Source organism: Trachymyrmex cornetzi, unplaced genomic scaffold, assembly GCF_001594075.2.
Source record: "Trachymyrmex cornetzi isolate Tcor2-1 unplaced genomic scaffold, Tcor1.1 scaffold11, whole genome shotgun sequence".
Classification (NCBI taxonomy): Eukaryota; Metazoa; Arthropoda; class Insecta; order Hymenoptera; family Formicidae; genus Trachymyrmex; species Trachymyrmex cornetzi.
This window is the reverse complement of record NW_017295653.1, coordinates 1,299,713-1,320,553: the sequence shown is the minus strand read 5'-3', so window position 1 is coordinate 1,320,553 and position 20,841 is coordinate 1,299,713. Positions and strand designations below refer to the sequence as shown.

General features: G+C 33.9%; 1 protein-coding gene across 6 annotated transcripts in view; it reads right to left on the bottom strand.

Annotated features, from left to right (window-relative positions):
* The window catches only part of trc (Serine/threonine-protein kinase tricornered), a 154,577-nt gene that overhangs the window by 31,723 nt on the left and 102,013 nt on the right, over window positions 1–20,841 (bottom strand). The window contains exon 2 of one of the 6 annotated variants that reach the window (XM_018509918.1): window positions 20,161–20,202. The exons of 4 other annotated variants lie outside the window; for them this stretch is intronic. In XM_018509918.1, the coding sequence (XP_018365420.1) occupies window positions 20,161–20,202 (42 nt within the window). Of the gene's footprint in view, window positions 1–13,019; window positions 13,814–20,160; window positions 20,203–20,841 lie in introns of those variants that run through there. One more of the 6 variants, XM_018509961.1, reaches the window with a different exon arrangement.

Genomic DNA, 20,841 nt, shown 5'->3' with positions numbered 1-20,841 from the left:
TCATGAATATTTTTAATAAATTTTGTATATTGATCCACATAATTTAAATATAACTTCCTATTTCTTTCTCAATCGCAGTAAGAAATATATACGTATTGTAATATATAGACAAAAAGATAAAATTTATAATTAAACATTATTGAGGATAATATTATATTGACCATACAAAGTATTGTATATATAATATAAATAAATTACTATTTTAATAGACAATATACATTTAAACTCTTATATTATATAAATACACAAGACATAAATCAATTAAAAAATAAGACATATCAATAATTTTATTTCAGAATTATAATTTAGAATATAATTACTTTGAATATTTAATGTTAGACATTAAAAAGATGAGATCAGTTATACAAATCTCCGTCGAGATAAGCAAATAAAATGTTCGATAAGTTCGATGTTCGATAGGTAAAAAACACAAGCTGGAGACATGCTTCCTCGATAACTGCGAGAAACTACAGCGAAGGTAAGACAAATTCCAGTAGCGAGATCATCGCCATTGCCGCAAGCTGAGAATAATGCGATCTGTCCGAATGAGTACCGCGTCCCCGTTCGCTTCGGCAATTCTTCAGTACCGTTCATCTTGTAAAATGGAACCGAGAGAGACCGACACGATTTCGCGTACGAGCTTTTACCACGTTTCTGATCTATTGTTTCGTTTCCGCCGTTCGCTGTTCTTACTCGAGTTCTCAATCTTGTTCGGTCCAAAAATAAAAGAGGTTGAATGCATGCTGCGGTGCGGCGCCGTAACATACCGGTACATTTTCGTGCTGGTAGCGAAGGCAGTAATGTGATTTCACGAATAGGTATCGTTACGCGACGGTGTGGAGGAGGCAATAAAATGCTATAGAGATGTAAAAGGTGCCGCATCAGGATCGCCTTTACGATTGTTTTTTTACCTCACGACGAGCATCTAGGTTAATTAATGCCTATTAATATCTTCGCGAATCAGCAGTGCACTTAATATAGGCGTTCGTATTCGTTACATTCGTTACGCAACGCGTGTATTACATGTAATTATTGTTATTATCGCGTTTATTATCACCAACATTATAATCCGCGATTACAATTAATAGAGTTAGCGGCTTGACTGTTAACAAGGCGAATGTTTTAACACGCGGCTGCTCTAACACGTTTAATCTCGCTCGCGAAATACCAGTTTGAGCACATTAATTAACTTTCCGTCTATTATGTCGATAATCGAACTCGCACTGTTTGCCGGGAGACGGACTTCTTGTTTTTTTTTACCAACGCGCGACCGCGACCGGTCCCCCAGTTTTCACTTTCCTCTTGACTTAACTGATGAAGGACGAAGAGACGAGAGACGGCCATTATAATGGACGTTTATCGTTAAAAGCGATTTCCATTAACTGCAGCTCGAAGCGGCCACCGGCCAACCCACTGGGAAAAGTGAGCGCCCATTGAAAACTTTCGTTCGCTTTTACAGTTTTACATGTTTTTTTGCGCAAATCTCGTACCAATGACGGCTATCGAATGTGTTCTTTCATATTCTCTCGGCATTGCGGAAAAATTTGATAAAATGAAAGAACACTCTAAATTCAATTGTGTATAATAAAACAATAATGGATTTACACATTTAAAAGTGTAGTATATTATTTTTACACGGAAAATTAAATCACACACATGTATAAAGTCACTTGTTACACACTTGAATTTGCAGTGTAAATATAACGTAACGTGTAATTTATAAATGTAATTCTTTACGTTTTCGAAGGAAAAAATATTTTAATTTAAATATATATTACTTAATTTTTCTTAAATATATGATTACTTAAATATATGATAATTTTAATGGCATAATATTAAAAAAATTTAAAATTTTTAATTATTTATGAGCATAATTATAACTTTTTAAATTTTACATTTGCATTTTTTATCGCAATATTAATTATAATAATAAATCGTATATGATTATTATGATTATAATTACAAAGTGTAATTTATTAAACGTTTATTATATCATTCTATTTATTAATTTGGTATAATTAAAAATTTATATAATTTGTACAATTTCTCTTGTAGGTACATTTTTGTTCGAAATATTCAGACATTTAAATCTATTAACTGCTTTGCTAATTAATTTCTTGTACACGTAATGTATTTAAAATTCATAAATACAGAATAAAATATAAAGCATCATAATAATGAGATAATGATATTAAAGGTAAAAGCGTTTAACATTAACAAATACTTAAAATTTTAAATATTTAATGGCAATGACAGCTCTTGATCAATTTTATAAGGATAACAAAACATAATGAATATACAATTGTACAATTTCAATATTCATTATCATTACGTGATTATGAAGGTGAAGAAACACTATTGTACCTTTTCGTAAGTTACCTGTTATTAAAAAAACATTAGCACTGTTTTTTTCTCATAATTTTAATATTCACTATGAGAATGCAACTAAGACTAAACTGCACGATTTTTGATAAGTCATCAATATTCAATATCTCGTAACTATTACGTAAGATGTCAAAAATCCATTCGCACATTTTATCACTGGTTCATCTTAGAAAAATATTCGCATTACGAATGCCAGATTCAATGCGAGTATGACGTAAAACGGAATAAAAGACGCCTTACGTAACGGTGTATACCCGTCGGATTACTTTTCTCTAGCAAGAAAGCCGAAGGTCACGATCGATCTTCAAGCCCTGTTCGGATCGGACTCGCGGAATAGGTCTTGGCATTCGCTCTTGTTTGACTTTCTCACGGATTGCAAGATCCGCGTGTAAGATACTGCGAAAAAGGATGGATAGAGAGCGCGAGAGATGGAAGATGAGGTAAAGGCGAATCTGCACGGTTCATTTTTGACGATGATTCCGAGTGAAGCATTCAAAGCGTGCAAGAAGTGAACATATGTTTTTGCAAAAATAATCATTCGCGTTAAAAAATGAAAGTATTCCAAATATACTTGGACTTTCATTCATATTTTCTATAAACATTAAGTATAGATCTGAAATAGAACATATAAGCGATGTTTTAATACGAAGAATTTACATGAATATAAAAATAAATTTTTATACTCAATAACAAAGAATAATATGAAATCATCTATAAGGAAATATTATTTTTTTTGATAATGTCAAGACAAAGGTTTATAAATAATTAGTGAAATCTATCAAGTAAAATCCATCAAACAAAAAATACATCTAACCTTCTTTAAATAAAAGAATAAAATTTAATTTTTTATTCTTTTAATTTTTTGTGCTCTAAGCAATTCAATTTCATTGCCTGTATATACATATATTTGACATATTTCACATTTTTATGTTTATCTCTTTTCTTAAGATTTAATTTCATGAATCCTTATTTATTTTCTATAATGCATGCACAATCTAAATCCTCACTAAAGGCATCATTAATTAAAATGACCTGAAATCAAGAAGTTTATCTCCCACTTATTCTTTCCAAAAATTTATAAATATTTCGAAACTATATTTGATAGTAATAATATTGTTTGATAAGTTCTCTTTATATCGTATCTAAACAGAAACTCAGATTTGCCAATGGCATTCAATCAGGAAGTCCATTCACGTTGGTAATCGAGAGTGAACCGTATACATTCGCCTTGAGGGTTCGTGAAAGAGATGCTTTTACTCGCTTGGTGGTCCTTTCGTGAGCGATTCCTTAGCTCGTCCTTCACAGGAGATGTTGGTGCACGGCATCCTTCGCTGAAATATTTTACGGCCGGCATCTTATCTAATTACCTCCCGACGGAGCTGCTTGATTCGAACGAAATGGATTTTAGTTAGCAAAAAACGCATTACAGAGCAGAATACTATGTAAGTAAAAACAACAGTGATAAAAATAGTGATAAGACTAGATTAATGACTTTAGATTTTTCTATAACATAAATATATTAACCGACATTTAATCATTTTTTATGAGTAAGAATTTTATAAAATAAAAATGTTATTTAGTAAATTTTAATTTATTAATTAAAAACTAGCAATTCCTCAAACATTCCAGATTCGTGCATTTTTTTTTCAAGTAAAGTCTCCATAAAAATTTATTATAGCAGGAAAAATAATAATGCGCGATAATGTTTATATAAATCATATTAAGCGATAGGAAAATTCTACTGTTTTCTCTGTGCGAGTCTGATAATAATTATACATATATGAATTGTTCCCATATCATAGGCGTGATAGATGCTGCATCAGTTGAGTGATCGTATACGTGGCGTTTTCAGTTTGGCTAACAAAGTGCTATCGATTCCATATTAGCCAATGCCAACGAATAATTTTTCACCTCTAATTTCTACGACAGGTCGACGACCCGACTGCATCCGGCATTTGTCGCGAGTCAAGTCACAAGTTAGATTACGGAAACCCATTTGTATCTCGCGTACGATACGTATAATATATATTCTATGGCTTCGCGATATATCGAGCGTGGTGTGATGACTTTGAGTCGAGCGCACGAAATAATTGAAAAAGTTTCTTCAACGCTAATAAAATCGATACGTTGCAAGCGGAGGCAAAGCGTTCTATTCGACAAATGGCCGCTTTGTCTTTTGTGGAAACTAGGACTATGATAAAGTTTCTAATATCAAGAACTTTTGGCCAGGTTCCAAAAGCTGCTGGAAAACGAGGTAGGTGTCGGCATTTCGATAGCCGTCGATAAGATAATTCACAGTTTTTACAACGATAATTGAAAACTATTTATGATCTCTAACTGAGAACTGTCATCATTCAAATTGTGATTTGTATCTAATAATTAAAAAATAAAATAAAATCATCATCGAGCTGCAAAAATATTAATAAGTGTTTAAATAAAAGTATAGTTCAGTTTGCAATACTATAAAATGTGTACAAAAATAGTAAAATATTAGTAGAACAATATTAATTGTCATTAAGCACATCAAAAAAGTGCTTATTATAATTCTATTTATATTTTAATTTATTTATCTCATTAAACAAATTTGATCAAATTTGATATAATATGTACTTATTTTATTAACTCCGGTAATATAGCATTTTCGCGGTATAAAATTAACAAATTAATATTATTATAATTAATACTAATAAATATTTATCAATTTGTTTCGAGCTATGACGTATTGTTGCAATTCGCTTAATAATTATATTATAAATTGCGTCTAATGCTAAAATTTAATTTAATTTTTAAAGTTAAAAAAAATTATTTAATATGATAATAAAATATTGTTCGTTTCTCTTTTCAGCAATATTAGGATTTTAAAAAACTAAACGTGCATATATATGTTCTAATGTCTTCAAAAAAATTAAAAAAATATCAAAAGTATCAAATTAATAAACTATCACTTTAAATATATTGACTTTAAATATATTGAATTATTTAAATATATTAATATCATTGCGATAGAGAGAAATACGAGCATGACGATTGTTACTTTTGAGTATGGCAACGCCAGTCACAGAATTCTGATGGCAATAACCCTGTCATCGCCCATTTCATCGTCGACGATATAATTTATGCTTCGAGAAAAAAAGCAGGAAAAAAAGAGGGCAAAGTCCATCGTCGGTAGAATGTTAATTGCGGACAAAAATTCTTACTGGATGTTTGCAGTGAGGTGTATACACAAGCTTCAAATACCGCACACGAATTCCTACCGCAACGCTCTGTTTAACGTTTATGTATTTCTTTTTCTGCGGCAATTCTCGTACTCGATATTGCGAAACGGTCAGAGTTTGTCGTGAAAAAAGACGCGCGGAATTAATTCTAGAAAACGAAATGCGTTTTTTTATACAACGGAAAATTTTACGTAGGTGTAATAAAAAGCTAACAACCAACAAACGTATAAAGAACAAATGAGTTTAACTTTAACGAAGATTTTTTACTGCGCAAAATTGGACTTTAATGAGAACGCTGCAGCATCATAATTACAATGGAATTTTTTGTAAATTCGCAATACATATTCGTAATTTATTCTCTAATGCTTTGTCGTCTTTCCTGAGTAATATAGAGATATTAACAAATTTAGAAATATGCAAGAAATATTTTATATTTACAATAATAAAACAATAAATAATTACAATAATAATGAAATAAACAAAATTAAAGATGTACATAATATTAAAAAAATAAATTACATATATATAATATATTAAAAATATTTAACTTGGAACAAGATTCTGAAAATGGATCGTAACTTTTATGAAATTCTTAGAGAAAAGAACAACTACTTGCGCAATCATGATCGATGGTGCGTTACATAACGTTCAACTTGAACGAAACAGCTTTTATGTTGACATCGTATACCATGTCAACGTCAAAATAGAAGCTAGTTATTTGTTTAGATTTTGTAATATAGTGCACTTAACTTAAGATGCCGAAAATATCCATATTAAAGTAATGCATATTATGTAACATTTACTTATACTTGAAAAGACAGACTTTAATTTTGATTTGGGCAATATACGCGACAGAATAAGTAAAATTTCACGAGTGTTTAATTAAAACAGTTATACATTGCGTGCGTATATATAACACTTGATATTTTTAAATTTCTATACGTATTGAAACGTATGAAACGTTTGGAGTTTGTATGAGAGATTAAATAAAGAAAATACTTCACACCGAGATCCAGTGCATGACTTACGAAGGCATTAATTCATTGATCTCAAAGGAGCCTTAATTAAAAATAACTCTACTTATATGGTTTCTATACATATATATTACAAAAATAAAAGTCCGAAGAAGTAAAAGAGGAAGTTATTTGTAACAGCAAATTAATAATGTATACAGTAAAGAATGTCATTTTATTTTAATACCGTAAATATGATAGGATGATAAGTGAGGTATGATATAATAAAATAATAAAAATAGTATATAATCTACTTAAAGATTAATGGACGCAGTGAGTATAGAAGCTATTAGCAAATAGATCAAATCGAGCGTTATCTATTCGGAAACTTTTCTACTCGCGGTTCATACATCAAACCAATTTGTACGTGAGGTCAGTGTATTTTTAGACGAAATCGTTTCGGGGAACAGTCGTATCGAACTCGGAGATGTCCGACTAACGATTAGTCGCTTGTGCTTTCACGCTGTGTATTTCATTGCGCGTAAATCAACAAAGAACCTGTTTACACGCTTTTACCTGTTTCTGAGTCGCCAGTTTGCGATGTTGAAGCAGTTACATTCCGCTATTCTCTTCCCGACAAATAAAGTTCAATGAAAGAAAATCAATGAAACATTACAGAAGTAAAAATTATAAAAAGCTGGAAATCTAATTTAATTTTACTTAATGTAAAAAATTCGATAATAAGTAGAATATAAACGGAAATTAAATTATGTTTGTTCCTTTTCTACTGTATGCATAGATTATTATTGTTGATTTAATATCCTGTCTTATTTTTAACTCTCTTATCATCTCTTTGTCAAATAAAAACGCACATTCTGTGTATGTGAAAAATTGATTAAAAGAATATTATTCTAAATTATTTTTTCCGTATTTTCTACAATGATAAAATTCCTCGGATAATTTTAATGTGAATGCTTATTGTGTTTCGTCAAGAAGCGCATTATCTCCATCCACGATAAACACGCTGGTCAATTTGTAGCTTTTGGATATTGCTTTTAGGTCATTCATTTTAAAGTCTACGGTATTCCATTAACTGAAGTTATTCCTATAAAATTGCACCGAGTGCTGTTGATTCACGGACTTCATATCGGTCGTCTTAGAAAATATTTTCACGGAAATATCATCATGCAGTAGCATTTCGCGATAAAAATAGTTCAGATCGATGATTTCCAATCTTCTTCACGTAAAAATTTCTTTTTTAAATATTTGAGAATACATATCAAATTGGCTCTCTATTCAGAAATAATCGCTAACAGCTTTTACAGTCTATATATTTCGGATATATGTATGCTAATATTTTGCAAAACATTTACTTGATTTATTGATTCATCATTTTCACGCGATACTTTATGTATGAGGCTTTCATACTCTGATCGGAGATTAAGTCCATAATTTGTGTATACGATCCATTTTAAGTATGCAAAACCTCATCCAAAGTAAATCTTGAAATTATAGGCTTGGTTCGCTCTAATTCAGAACTCTTTATATGCAACCTGTCTCAGACTCGAAATTAGAGGCACAAAAAAGGTTATGAATACTTTATCGAAATAATTTCTCATTAAGCAAAACTCTAATATATTTTATAGAAAGAGTAAATAAAAAATCAATAAATTGCTATTTATAAAATCATTCATTCTATTAAAGAGTAAATCAAATTAAAGAATGTCTTTCTTTGCGTCGTTTAATATATTTAACAGAGAAATTAATAAAATGATTTTTTGACAATATTCTAATGTTTTCATTTTTTTTACACAAACAATAATTGCTACGTCCAGTCATCAATTTCCCAATAAATACATCTTATAATTTCGTACATGCTGGACAAACTGATCCCCTTACATAGCGCTGTATCCCCTATCATCCCTATCATACATTTACATTCTTCACGCCCCTTACAGTGATAGTATCTACGAATCAAGCCTGTGCTGTCAAGGAATTGTTGTTCCAGAAATTCGTTACGCACGCACACTGAAAAAGCCAACCTACTCCCAGCGAAAATGGAAGTGGCACTCACGCCACGTTACTTGCAGTAGCCTGACAGCAGCGTTATCGATATCCCTGTCTTTTATACCGTCACGACGACATCTCCCCGATAGCGATATCGCTGCACGGTAACTTCCGGCAGCAAGACAGGCACAATTCCGTATTTGGGTCAAACGTAACCTGCGTGTATGGAAAAAACATCAGAGAGCTTGTACGATAGAGATAGGATCCAAGCAGATCTTTTGCCGTTATTCTTATCGTTCGCCCTTTTTCGGATCAGAATTGTTATTTAGGTCGAGATAGATAGAGACTAGTGAGAGATACTGTGTAACAAAGATTATGCGAAAGGAGAATCAAATGTCTAAAACAAAAATGCACATCAACATTCGAGATAATATGGAGATATATTAATAGAAGAAAGATTTAAAAAATTGGAGTAAATCTTACTTAGGGTTTTTATAGAGATTTTCTTAGTTTTTTTATAGAAAATCAATACTCAACTTTTAGATTTAAAACAAAAAGTCTAAATTTTTCACATAATATAAAATAAGAAAAATAGCTCAAAGAAAAAATAAAGTGATTCAAATAATAATCGCATATATAAATATTATGTCTATATCTAGATACTTAAATATTATTTTTTATGAAAAAATAAAATTGCTTACAAATTTTGTCAGTATTACGTTTTTTATGTTAATTTTTTACACAATACTTGTATTGCTTCCTAACATATTCTTGTGTTAAATTTAACACAAATTTTTCAACTGTGTATCTACGAATTTTCCTCTAATGTTTATTGCGTTATCATCCACAAGAGTACAAGTACAAGTGTATGGAGTGGATAAATGTATGTGTGAAGTATATTGAGCTCAGAGATCTGTAGGTTCGCTAAGTCTAAATGACCACGCAGATCAGTCATCCCTGCGGGAGGCTACTCATGCTATCAATACCCTGAATCAGTAGCAACATTGAGCACGAACGATCTCTAAGTTATATTAACGACGAGACTGTCTCGTTTTTAACAATGTAACGCCAAACTCTCATACGTCACGGTCGATATTGCGAATTCCATGAACAGATTGTGAAGCTCGATGAAAGAAAGGTAATCACAATGGCCGTCACGAGTTTCTGTGCCACGGATACTCGGACTCTGAGTCACTCGACTACTCACTCGCTCTCTCACTCGACCGCTCGTATTGTGATCTTTCACCTAGCAACGCATTGGTTCTCAAACTAAACGCCACAAAAAATGTCAAAAGAAAAATGGAAAATTTTAATTTACATTTCTCAATTAAAAATCAGAAAAAAATTCAATGCACATATTTATTTATATAAAATAATATATATAACATAAATGTATTGTTTATGTCTTATACATAAAACCATATAATTCAAATTAATCTACTTTCTGAAAAAGTTCGATTATAATAAATAAGATCTTTTCTTGATTGGAATAATTGTAAATATGTTTATAACAAAATTTAATATATGTAATTTTAAAATTTGGTAGCAACATAAAAAACAAAACTTGAAGTTGGAACAATTTGGGAACCTCTGTAGTAACGGCTTTAAAATCTCGAAGCAGCAATTCCCACCGACTGGCACAGCAGAAAGGAACGTACGCCGATCCCGATCGAGGATAATGCCCGCTTCGTAATCATCGAGTGCGTGACCTGCGTTTTGCAACGGTTGACGACGCGATTCATCATCCAGGAACTAATAAAACTTAGAGTCAAATTTCAATGAAATCCGCAAAATTTCCAGAAATATTCATTTATTTGTTGCGTACAACAGGAAGAAACATATTCTTTTGAATTCCTCTCTCTTCAAGTTTAACCATAACAAATCATATCCTGCATTATGTATGTCCGTGTTGTGACAATACTTCTAGTAACCTTTTACAATATAAATATTGCTACACTGAGAAAAAATATTCTTAATTTTAATAAATATTTAATTGAATAATGCCAATTAAACATTTACTTACAGTAAATATTACTCAATAAAAAGAAATAATAGTCAAATTAACGATTCTTGTATCAAATAAATATATCGTTATTTAGTAAATATTTAATTGGCACTATTCAAATGATTTATTAAAACAGAAAGTTTTATTTAAAGGCATACACCTCAACGCAAGATGTTCTTCGCTAGAATTTTATATTTCTATCCATTAACAATGAAATAAACGTTTCGGCCTCAAATTAGGCCTTCTTCAGTATTAATATTAATCTTCATAAGTTTAGAATTGTTATTTATGAAGATTAATATTAATACTGAAGAAGGCCTAATTTGAGGCCGAAACGTTTATTTCATTGTTAATGGATAGAAATATAAAATTCTAGCGAAGAACATCTTGCGTTGTGGTATACGCCTTTAAATAAAACTTTCTGTTTTAATCTATAACCACTTATTGACATTGATCGTTGATTTATTAAAATTTAGTATATCTTTCAGTGCAGAATTAAAAGTTCGACAGACAAAGTTAGGATTTTTTTATTGATGATGGATTCACAAGGAAATGTTTTAAAGTTCGGAAAAGTCCAGTGTGGTTTTCGCATCACGTTTTTCTTCACGACGATAATAGTTGCAAAGAATGCGCGACGTTCGTTCGGTAATCGTTCTGTTGGGAAAGCGCATATCGCGAGGGAGTGAAACCGATGTCCCCCGAGAGAGAAATCAGAACACATGATGATCACAAGTCATACATATTTTGCAAATCGAAAGCGTACGAGATCTTGGCGCGAAGCCGAGATAAACAGACTGACGATTGAATCGTGAAAATTCATATTTCGTGACCGAATTAGAATGTACGTTTTCTTTACAACAGAAATCGACGTGATTCAGGTCTATATTATTTTTTTTTCTATAACGAGAAGTGAAAAATCAATTCGATATCATACTGTTTGCACTGGATTGCATTGCACAAGCAGAACAGTTTTTATCGTAAGATTTTTGATCAATCAATTTCAGATATATTCCTATGGTAGATAGAATAATAATAAAATACAACGTAAGCTTTCTTGTCTGTTTAGAATAATTTCCGTGTTCGCTCACGTGATAATTTTATCTTAAAAAATTATCATTACTATTAGCAATAATAAGTTATCGCTAATTGTATTATATTCCCGAAGGAGACACATGTGCATTTTACAAGATTTATCGTCGTACTTCGTTCATTGGAATGTAGTTCGCATAACGGAGTAACATACATAATCGCGGTATCTATGGATTTGATCTACCTTCAAGGATCTACGGACAACATGCGTGTTCGTCTTTGAATGTTTACACAATAGCTAGGAAGGAATACACACTTCTCTTATACTCATTAGAAACTTTAACGAATAATATTAGCATCGTCAGGTATTTCTTTTTTATCTTGCCGTAAGCAGAAATATCTTACGTCACTCGGAACCGAGCCGTTGCGTCGTTATGCAGAACCGAGACGTATAATGCATACCAGGTGCATCAGTTTTTCCACGTGCACGCGCGATAGAACGTAGAAATGAACTTGGTGAAATGTGCCACATTTTTTTCTATAATGGACGTGAGAATAAGTGCGATAATGTCGATATGATTATCGCATCCGCGTTAACTAAACTGGGAATTCTAACGAGGAACAAAATTATTAAGAGCTCTGATAAAAAATTAAAGATAATGGTCTATATTATTAGCAACAATTATATTATTTTCTATAACGATAACAAGTTATTAATGTGAATGAACAACTTGAATAGTAAATTACGTGAACGACTTGATAGGTAATGCGATTAAATACCTTTAAATGAAGAACTTAAAAAATTCGAATTAGGAATGTTATTTAAAAAACAGTATTAGTATTATTCATCTAAGTACTATGAGTATATCACAACAAAACATTATTAGTCATGAAAATTAATTGAGAATATGTAAGAATTCCAAAGTAAAATTATTTCACAATATAGTGCAAGAATCCCAAAATAAAGCCTCAAAAGTATTATCAATACCAAAATAATTTCCAAATTATCAGGGAAGTGTCTAGCAAAGTATAATCTATTGAAAGCAAAAGGTCATCCATCATAAATTAATTGAAGAGAACTCATACGACTCCTTTCAAGAAACAATATTTCAATGTCGGAATGTCTTCCGCACAGATAAAATATTTACACAAACGAGTGCGTGTGTCAAGTGTAAATAAAACGTCGATGCCAGGGTATACAAAGATCGATATTCAGCGAACCAAAATAGAGTCTATCAGGTGTAAATATCCACGCCAAACGCGTTTCACTTTGCGCAAGCGGAGCGCTCGACATTTCGGTGGTCGCCTCTAATTAACGTCGTCAAAGCGTGCGGTATTTACCTGGCACGAGAGAAACGCGACGGAGAGAGAGAGAGAGAGAGAGAGAGAGAGAGAGAGAGAGAGAGGGAGAGAGACTCGTCTTACCTTCGTCGTTATCGCTTGCGGGGTGATCTCACGACGAGGCGCATCGTCCGGTTGGGCCTCGCGGTCAGCTGCGCGAGCTCGGCGCGGCAGAGGTATCCAATTTTAGCGCTTCCCGCGGTGCAGTCAGTGTCAGACGGTGCACTCGCGTCGGAATAACTCTCGCGATGCACACCTCGAAACTGTCTCCGAGCTGTTCTCGAAGATGCACGCGCTCCGGAGACGTTTTTCTCTCTCCTTCCTCCAAAACACGCGCGCGCGCGCGCGCGCCGTACACACGCACCGTGTGATACCGAAAGTCACCTCGTCTCTCGCAAATCTTACCGAATGACAAGAGAGAGAATCCTACCGCGTTAGATACTCGTAGAAAGCGAGAACCTCGACGCACGAGGACCGAGAACGTCCGAAACGGACCGCGCAAGTGCCAAGCGGCGACTACTCCGATTTCTTCGGCATATATACAGGGCGCAGAGAAAAGAGGGAGGTTCGTCCCCGAGGGGTGACGAAGAGGCCCGAAAACACGATGGACTCCTGTCACCTGATCTGCGTCTGATCTTCCTCTCTTCCACCTCTCCTTCCCTTTCTTTCAACGAATAGGTCACGTTCTCTAGAACCTTCCGCGCACAGTCACGTGTCACAAATTCAATGTCGCGCTCATTCAACTTCAATGTGCCTACGAGTACTTAGGATCCAGTTTCTTTTCGCGCTGATCAAAAGGAACGAAGAGTCCGAACGACAGTTTTGGATCGCGGTAAACGAAAGCTTATTCGCGAGAGACGATGACGCGACAGGGTGCATGGCTCTCGACCGTCTGAGCGCCGATGCGGAACCTGGTCTCTCGCGAGCGACCCTCTCGCGGCCGCTTCCGCCGGCGCCGACGCGCGGCTACCAATCGCTCCGCGTTCTCGTTCCCCACTGCCGTCGGTCATGGTCCAATGGTGGCGCGCGGACGAGCGGACATCTACACTGCGCGCGCGATGGCGCGAGGTCCGATAGACGCATCTAGGCGTTCGCCGTCGAACCAAACCGCTCGACTCGGGGACTTTCTTCCGTCGAGACGAGTTCCCCTTTGTGCGTCCTCCTTCGTTTCTCTCTCTCTCTCTCTCTCTCTCCTTCTGGGCTGGCCGCGAGATTTGAAAGTAAGCGCCGCGGAACCAGTATACACGGCCGGCGCGGCGGTCGAGGCGTGATTTATCGCGGGGAGCCAAACGTGCGAGGTATCATACAGCGCGAACGCGAACGCGCCGCGCCGCGTCGAGTCGCGAAAGAGGTCAAACGTGAAGGGCCCGCTTCGGTCGCGCTTTCTAAAAATTAGAGACTCCGATGGCGAGCGGGTGTGCCGAGAGAATTTCATCGATCAGTCATCTCCAATGAAAGGCAATTATCCGAGCCACGATAGATAAATGCGGACAAATTAGATAGGCAAACGTGTTTCATGCTGTAGAAACAACGAGTATTAATTGAAAAATTATATTGCATTGTGATGAACTGACATCGCACGTTTCTAAGAAGGAAAATATATACCTGAAGTATCACTTGATTTTTCGATAATTGTATTGTGTTTAGAAATGATCGCTTTCTGCGATACTAACTCTAAGAATAATTGTACAATGTTGCGTTTGATAATATTCATAAAATATATTGGACGAGCTTTAACTCGTTGACTGTTGAATAGGAGTTAATTCGTAATTGCACGAACGATTTTGCTGAAATGTTTAAAAATAGATAGATGTACGCGGATCTGAAAACAATTTTGTTGAACTATCAAAATAATTGTATAGGACGCTATAATGAGCAAAAAGTTTCCACATTCTAACACCTTAAACATTCTACATAATTATTTTGATGGTCTAATGAAACTATTTTCGGATCTGTATCTATCTGTCTCTAGCTAAATTTTTAGGTACTTCAGTAAAACCGTTCTTTCAATGTAACGATCTATAAAAAGATTCAGCTTTTCATCAACTCGAGTTTTTAGGAAGAAAAAAGTTTTATTAAGTTTTAATGGAGAATAAACATATTTAAATAATATATTACAAGAATATATTGATATAAAAAAAAGCGTCGGAGACAAAGTTATCTAATTGTGGCAGTCAACTTAATTGCAGGAGAATGATAGCGATTATCGCGAAGGATATGATATTTTTTATTTACATGCACGAGCAGGGTGAGAAAAGATTGCGATTTCTTATCTCGATGACTATGTGGTCAATGGTACATCGAACGCGGCGTATTTCGATGAACACGTTTCCCGATAAAAAAATTGATAAATCCTTTATCGTAAAGCAAATTCCAATGACTTCCGTTATTGTCCGATAGATAAAAATAATTCGCGCAAAGCCGAGCGAAATTAATTTATTTCAAAATAATGTAGTGTTAACACATCGATTTCTTTTTGTATAAATATCGATAATTATGTACTCCGAATTGATAATACCCAGTTTATAGTTCTCAGAAATATAAAGATTGAAAACATATAATAGATAAGTATTTGTTTTTATCATCAATTTAACCCCCCGCCGTCTATAATTTGAATCTTTTTTAATACAAGCGAAATTTCAAATTTTTCCGAAATAAAGAAAAGGACTTAATGTAAAAACTATTTGGTACTGTAACAGAGATGTTAAAAAGTATAATAACTTTATAGTTTTTTTCACATTTTTTTGAAAGCCTAAAATAATAAAAAAAATTTGAAATAAACGGAAAGAGTAAAAATATGATTGCAAACGAAAAATTACAGTGATAATCGAGCCCAATATTCTTTCTTAAAAATCATTCAAATAAGTAAAAAAGTATTCCTTTCAAAGAATTGATCAGAAAAAAGGATCTCTTACTCTCTAAAACTGAATCAGTGGATAATCACTGATATCAGTATCGAGTATGCCACTGGTAATCAGTGAATTAAATGTGAAATTCCTAACCTAGCTAATCTTTATTATGTGACTAACTAACCTTGTTTTGTGCTTAAATTCAATGAATATGATATCGAAAGATTGAAATTAACATGCAAATATCAATATTTTAGTTATATAATGCTCAAGCATTCTTCCTTTTTTAGTTGAACCTCACTGATTTTCAGTACCAAGTATGCCACTGAGTAATTAGTAACTATTCACTGATTCAGATTTAGAGAGTAATTAAATACCTCTTTCGAAAAAAAAAGTAAATCTGAAATTCGTCAAAAGGCAAAGATCAATAAAAATGATTACGTAACACGGTGATATATAAACGGTAATTCCAATATTTGTTACGAGAGAAATCGGTCGAGTAATTATTAATTAACAGTAATTGCTACGTATTTGATATCCGTAATGTGATCGTTGAGAAACCAATATCGGTAACAACGCACTCTGAAACTCCAAATTACTTTGATCGTCGTTGCTGCTAATGATCGCCACCTTTCTCGGATCATCGTGTATACGCCGTTTGCGAGCGCGGATTGGCCCGTGCGTGTAGGTACTATATGTATAGACGCGTACACGTGAGAATATTGATTCTACCGCGTCAGCTGCTTGCCTGCTTGCTTGCGCTCGTCGTGGCTTGGTTACCCTGCCGCATTCTAACCCACATTCACGTGCACTGCCACGCGGCCGCGCACAAGTTACTGACTAGGATATTCCTGTTCCGAATGACCGGTGTGCTTTCCATGCTATCGGATTTATCGAAGACACAGATATCGATATATACCCTGAGCGCAATTGCAGCTTAAATACTTGAAATCGTGACTCTGTGCGTCCTACATAATTATCACAACGATCTGGATATCTGGCTAAATTTTTTAACACCTCAGCAAAATTATTCTTTTTGTGATCGAACCAGAATTCAAGCAGATTTAACTAGAAAACTCGAATTCGTCCATTTTCAACTAGAATTTTAATTAATCCAACCAGACATTTTTCTTTTTATTTAGAAATTAGCTAGGAATTCTTGTGGGAGTATATATATTTTTTTGGGAATTTATTATGACACCATAAGGAAAGTCTGAAGATGAACATTGGACTAATTGTATAAGTATACTTGGAATATTCTAACGCAACAAAATACGGATTGATAATATGGAATCAAGCATGACTGCGTAATTGCGGAAGCGAGAGATCGCTTCCGATGCGCGACCCGGTGGGAATCGCTTAATGCTTCTTTAACGGGAATCTCGCGGGTGGGGTCGCGACCGCACTATTCTTTATCCAGCATACGCTATCCTTAATGCAAGTCCCGTCCGATAACGTGCACAGCAACCGCATTCAATAATGTCCACCGTCACGCGAGTTGTGATACAAGCGACATTAATCCGGTTAACTTGTTTAAATAAGCCGCATTCAAGCCTGGATACGCAAATCCTTTGATTGTCAAACCTTTGTTCGCGATCACGAAGAGAGCCATTCGGTACCGCGGGGACGTCGATAGTACCAACGTATTCTAGTTATGATAGTTAAACTGCGTCCGATTCGATATTTACGATTTGCTCGAATTAGACTCGATGATTTGCATAGGAATAAATTTGCTTACACACTGCTTGATGTTTATCTCGTGATTTCACAGCGACCAGTCATAATAGCGGTCTAACCGTAACAGCGGGCTGAAATAATTAAGCAAAATACTTCTAACGACGACCGTTAGATTATTAAAACCCAGTTTCACCAGCTAGTTAAATTTAACCGCAGCTTAATGAATGTCTGGTCTCGGTGTCTCTCTCTTTCTCTCTTTCTCCTTTTCCTTCAAGTTCTAGTTCTACAAAAATTTAAGCAGTTTACTAGATTCTAATGATAAGCTCCATAAAAAGAGTTGATTGCTTTTAATAACAACTGAATTATCAAAGTCGATTTCTTGAAAATTGTTAAAAAAGCGCATATTTCTTTTGATTATAATAATAATAGTTCGGAACGTAACAGTTCCTTTGTTATAAAGAGAAGATAGCTCCTGAGGATTGAAACAAGAATCTTACGTTTTAATTTACGACGTGTCCAGACATTCATGTCCTCGGGCTGCTATCATTCTTTGACCGATTTCCTACCCATCTTTCTTTAATAAATATTTGATTAACCTATTTCGTTGAATTCCAACATTGAATATCTTTCTAAGCAAACGTCAAATTAAATGTTCGACTAAAAATCAAATAAACGATAAAAATCCTACTTTTATTTATCTCAATTCGAAATCTTTCTACATATTTCTGCAATCCCTCTAATTCTGTTATGGATGAGATAACTTTTACCACCGTTTTAAGAAAATTCCATTCTTCGTAAGGAAAATTCTATTGCGTAAAAAAGGTCAAGTAGAGTAGTGGAACACCCCGCCTGTCAAGGGAAATAAAAAGTTAATGCATGTGCTGCGAAAACGTTATTCCGGAAACATTGGCGCAAAAGCGTGAAACCTGACTCCTTTGTTTCTGAGCACGCTCGACGGTCTCGAACGGATGCATTGACCCGCTCAAAAGTACCGTTCTCTAATTGCGGTGAACGCGAACCATGAAAAGTACAAACATAAGGTAGAATCGAAATTAATAGTTTCGGGCCGCGGGACAAATTATTAGAAAAAATGTCGGGATGAAAAGTCGTTCTTTTTTTGGAGTTTGAACTCAAGAAAGCGTAGCAAAAGCGAGCAATCAGTCGCAATATGTCATAATCGGAGTACAATCTTATCGGATTTACTTCTTTTAAATTTCTAGATATCTCCAACAGAAAATAAAGCAAAATTACACAATAATACTAATAATTCATAAATTTTTAATAGGAAATATATTCGCAATCGTTTTCATATATATTATAACTAAATAATGTACATGATATTCAATTCTTTTTTGTTGTTTGGATATATTTTGTGTCTACCATTATTGTATTTGTTCAAATGTAAAATTTTCCATTAATAGATATGCATAAAAATTAATATGTACATTTATTCGTAGAAATAAAATAGCTAGAAATAAAAACGGTGCTTTGTGTAATGTTCGAACTTTATGAGGTTAATATTGCAGCGAAAGGGTTAACCAAGTATCGTTGGACACGACCAGGCGTGCAGTCGAAAGATTATGCAAGTTTACATAATTTAACTGGACGTGACTATCACCCTTGGCTTTGCTCGATCGTGTTCTCAGAGTGAATTGCAGGCTCTGATGTATCCAATAGCGGAAAGCTCAAAATGGTTCGAAGACAAATCTCTCGTGGTCCATTTATTTATGAGAAGAATTATACGCGAAATAGAGTACATTGGAGAATGGATCAAAATGGATAATTTCCACATTATAGAGAAAGGAAAATAAAGCTAAACGACGGAAGTGATAACGTGCCGCGCTACAGCGAAGAAAGCTTTCTAAATTATTTAGCATTGGGAAAGTAATTAACAAACATAATTTCGTGAATTCCAAAGAAAGGCAGCTACCAAATAACTCCTTACATACTAAATAAATCGTTAATATAAATTAGAAGGAACTTCTGTGTTGTTTCTTTTTCTGAAACTTCTGTTGTTTCTTTTTCTGTTATACTTTTTTTGTTATATCATTTTCTTCTTCTTTTCTTTTCAGCACCGTAAAGAAGTATCACAATGCGGTCCTCGGACTTCACATTATGTACTTTCACGAAATCTTTTGTTCCTCAAAAGGAGGAAAATGCAACTTTCGCGCAAATGGCACTATATTAAACTGCTGCTTTTTATCCTCATTTGATGTGAAGCAAAGTTACTCGTGCTATTGTAGTTTAATACTCTATTTTATACATCTATTATCTCTTGTAACACGTTTTCCAGGCGGACTTATTGTTTTTATGTGCACTAGACCCTTCCATTCGCTTGCCTGACATCGCCATCGGAAACTATAATCGCTGTCGCACATTACCGAATAGAAAACCACGATGCGACCAACCGTAAAATGTTAAGGGATTGCCGTTAATGTGATGTAAGACGCTTCATTGTAAAATGCGCGGATGATTATAAGTTTTTGCGTCGCGCTCGCGTAATCGAATCTTCTCTCAACTATAAAAGATCCAATATAATTCGATAAATAGTATTCTACAAACTGATTAACACACACCTACATTATATATTTAAAAATATTTCTAAAATATCTTCAACTTAAAATCAAATTAAAACTAATATTTGCCTTCTTTTGTATAAAGATCGTTCAAGCGATAATTCGTTTAAATATGTTATTTACCCATTTCATGGACGATTCTTTCCGGCGTCAGAGCATACTGACCTGCAACATAAAAGAACGAAAATACGTCAAAACATGTTGATTTCCAGAGATAAGCGATTTTAGATTAGTTTTATCGGTGAAAGAACGCGATATGAAGATATGATTTGCACAAATATGACAATATTTTCTGTCGCAATCAATGACTGGAGATGCCAATTATATTGTTTGTTAAAAAGGTGATAAGTGAATTTATGATTTCAAATTAACTTTATCGGCGGCACAACGAACTCGATATCACGATATTACTTACACAAATGCGACAATATTTTCTGTATCTTTTACGATCAAAGACGCAAATTATATTACTCATTTAGGATAACGTAAAATAATATAATAATGCCATAAAAGAGTACAATCATAAACAAAAGATATAAAACGATAATCTTATATACTTAAAAAAATTTTGAAAAGATATTATTTTTTAAATATAAAAAATTAGATAATATTAATTAAAAATTATTTTGATGTTTAGTTGTAATATTGATAGTAAATTTTTATTTTTAATATTTTGAATTATTTTGAATAAATATCTTAAATAATATATTGAATAAAAATTTACTTATTTCTAAAATTGTATTCCAGATTGTACCATTACTAATTTTATTTAGACTGGTCACATAAAAAATCTTATATTCAGAA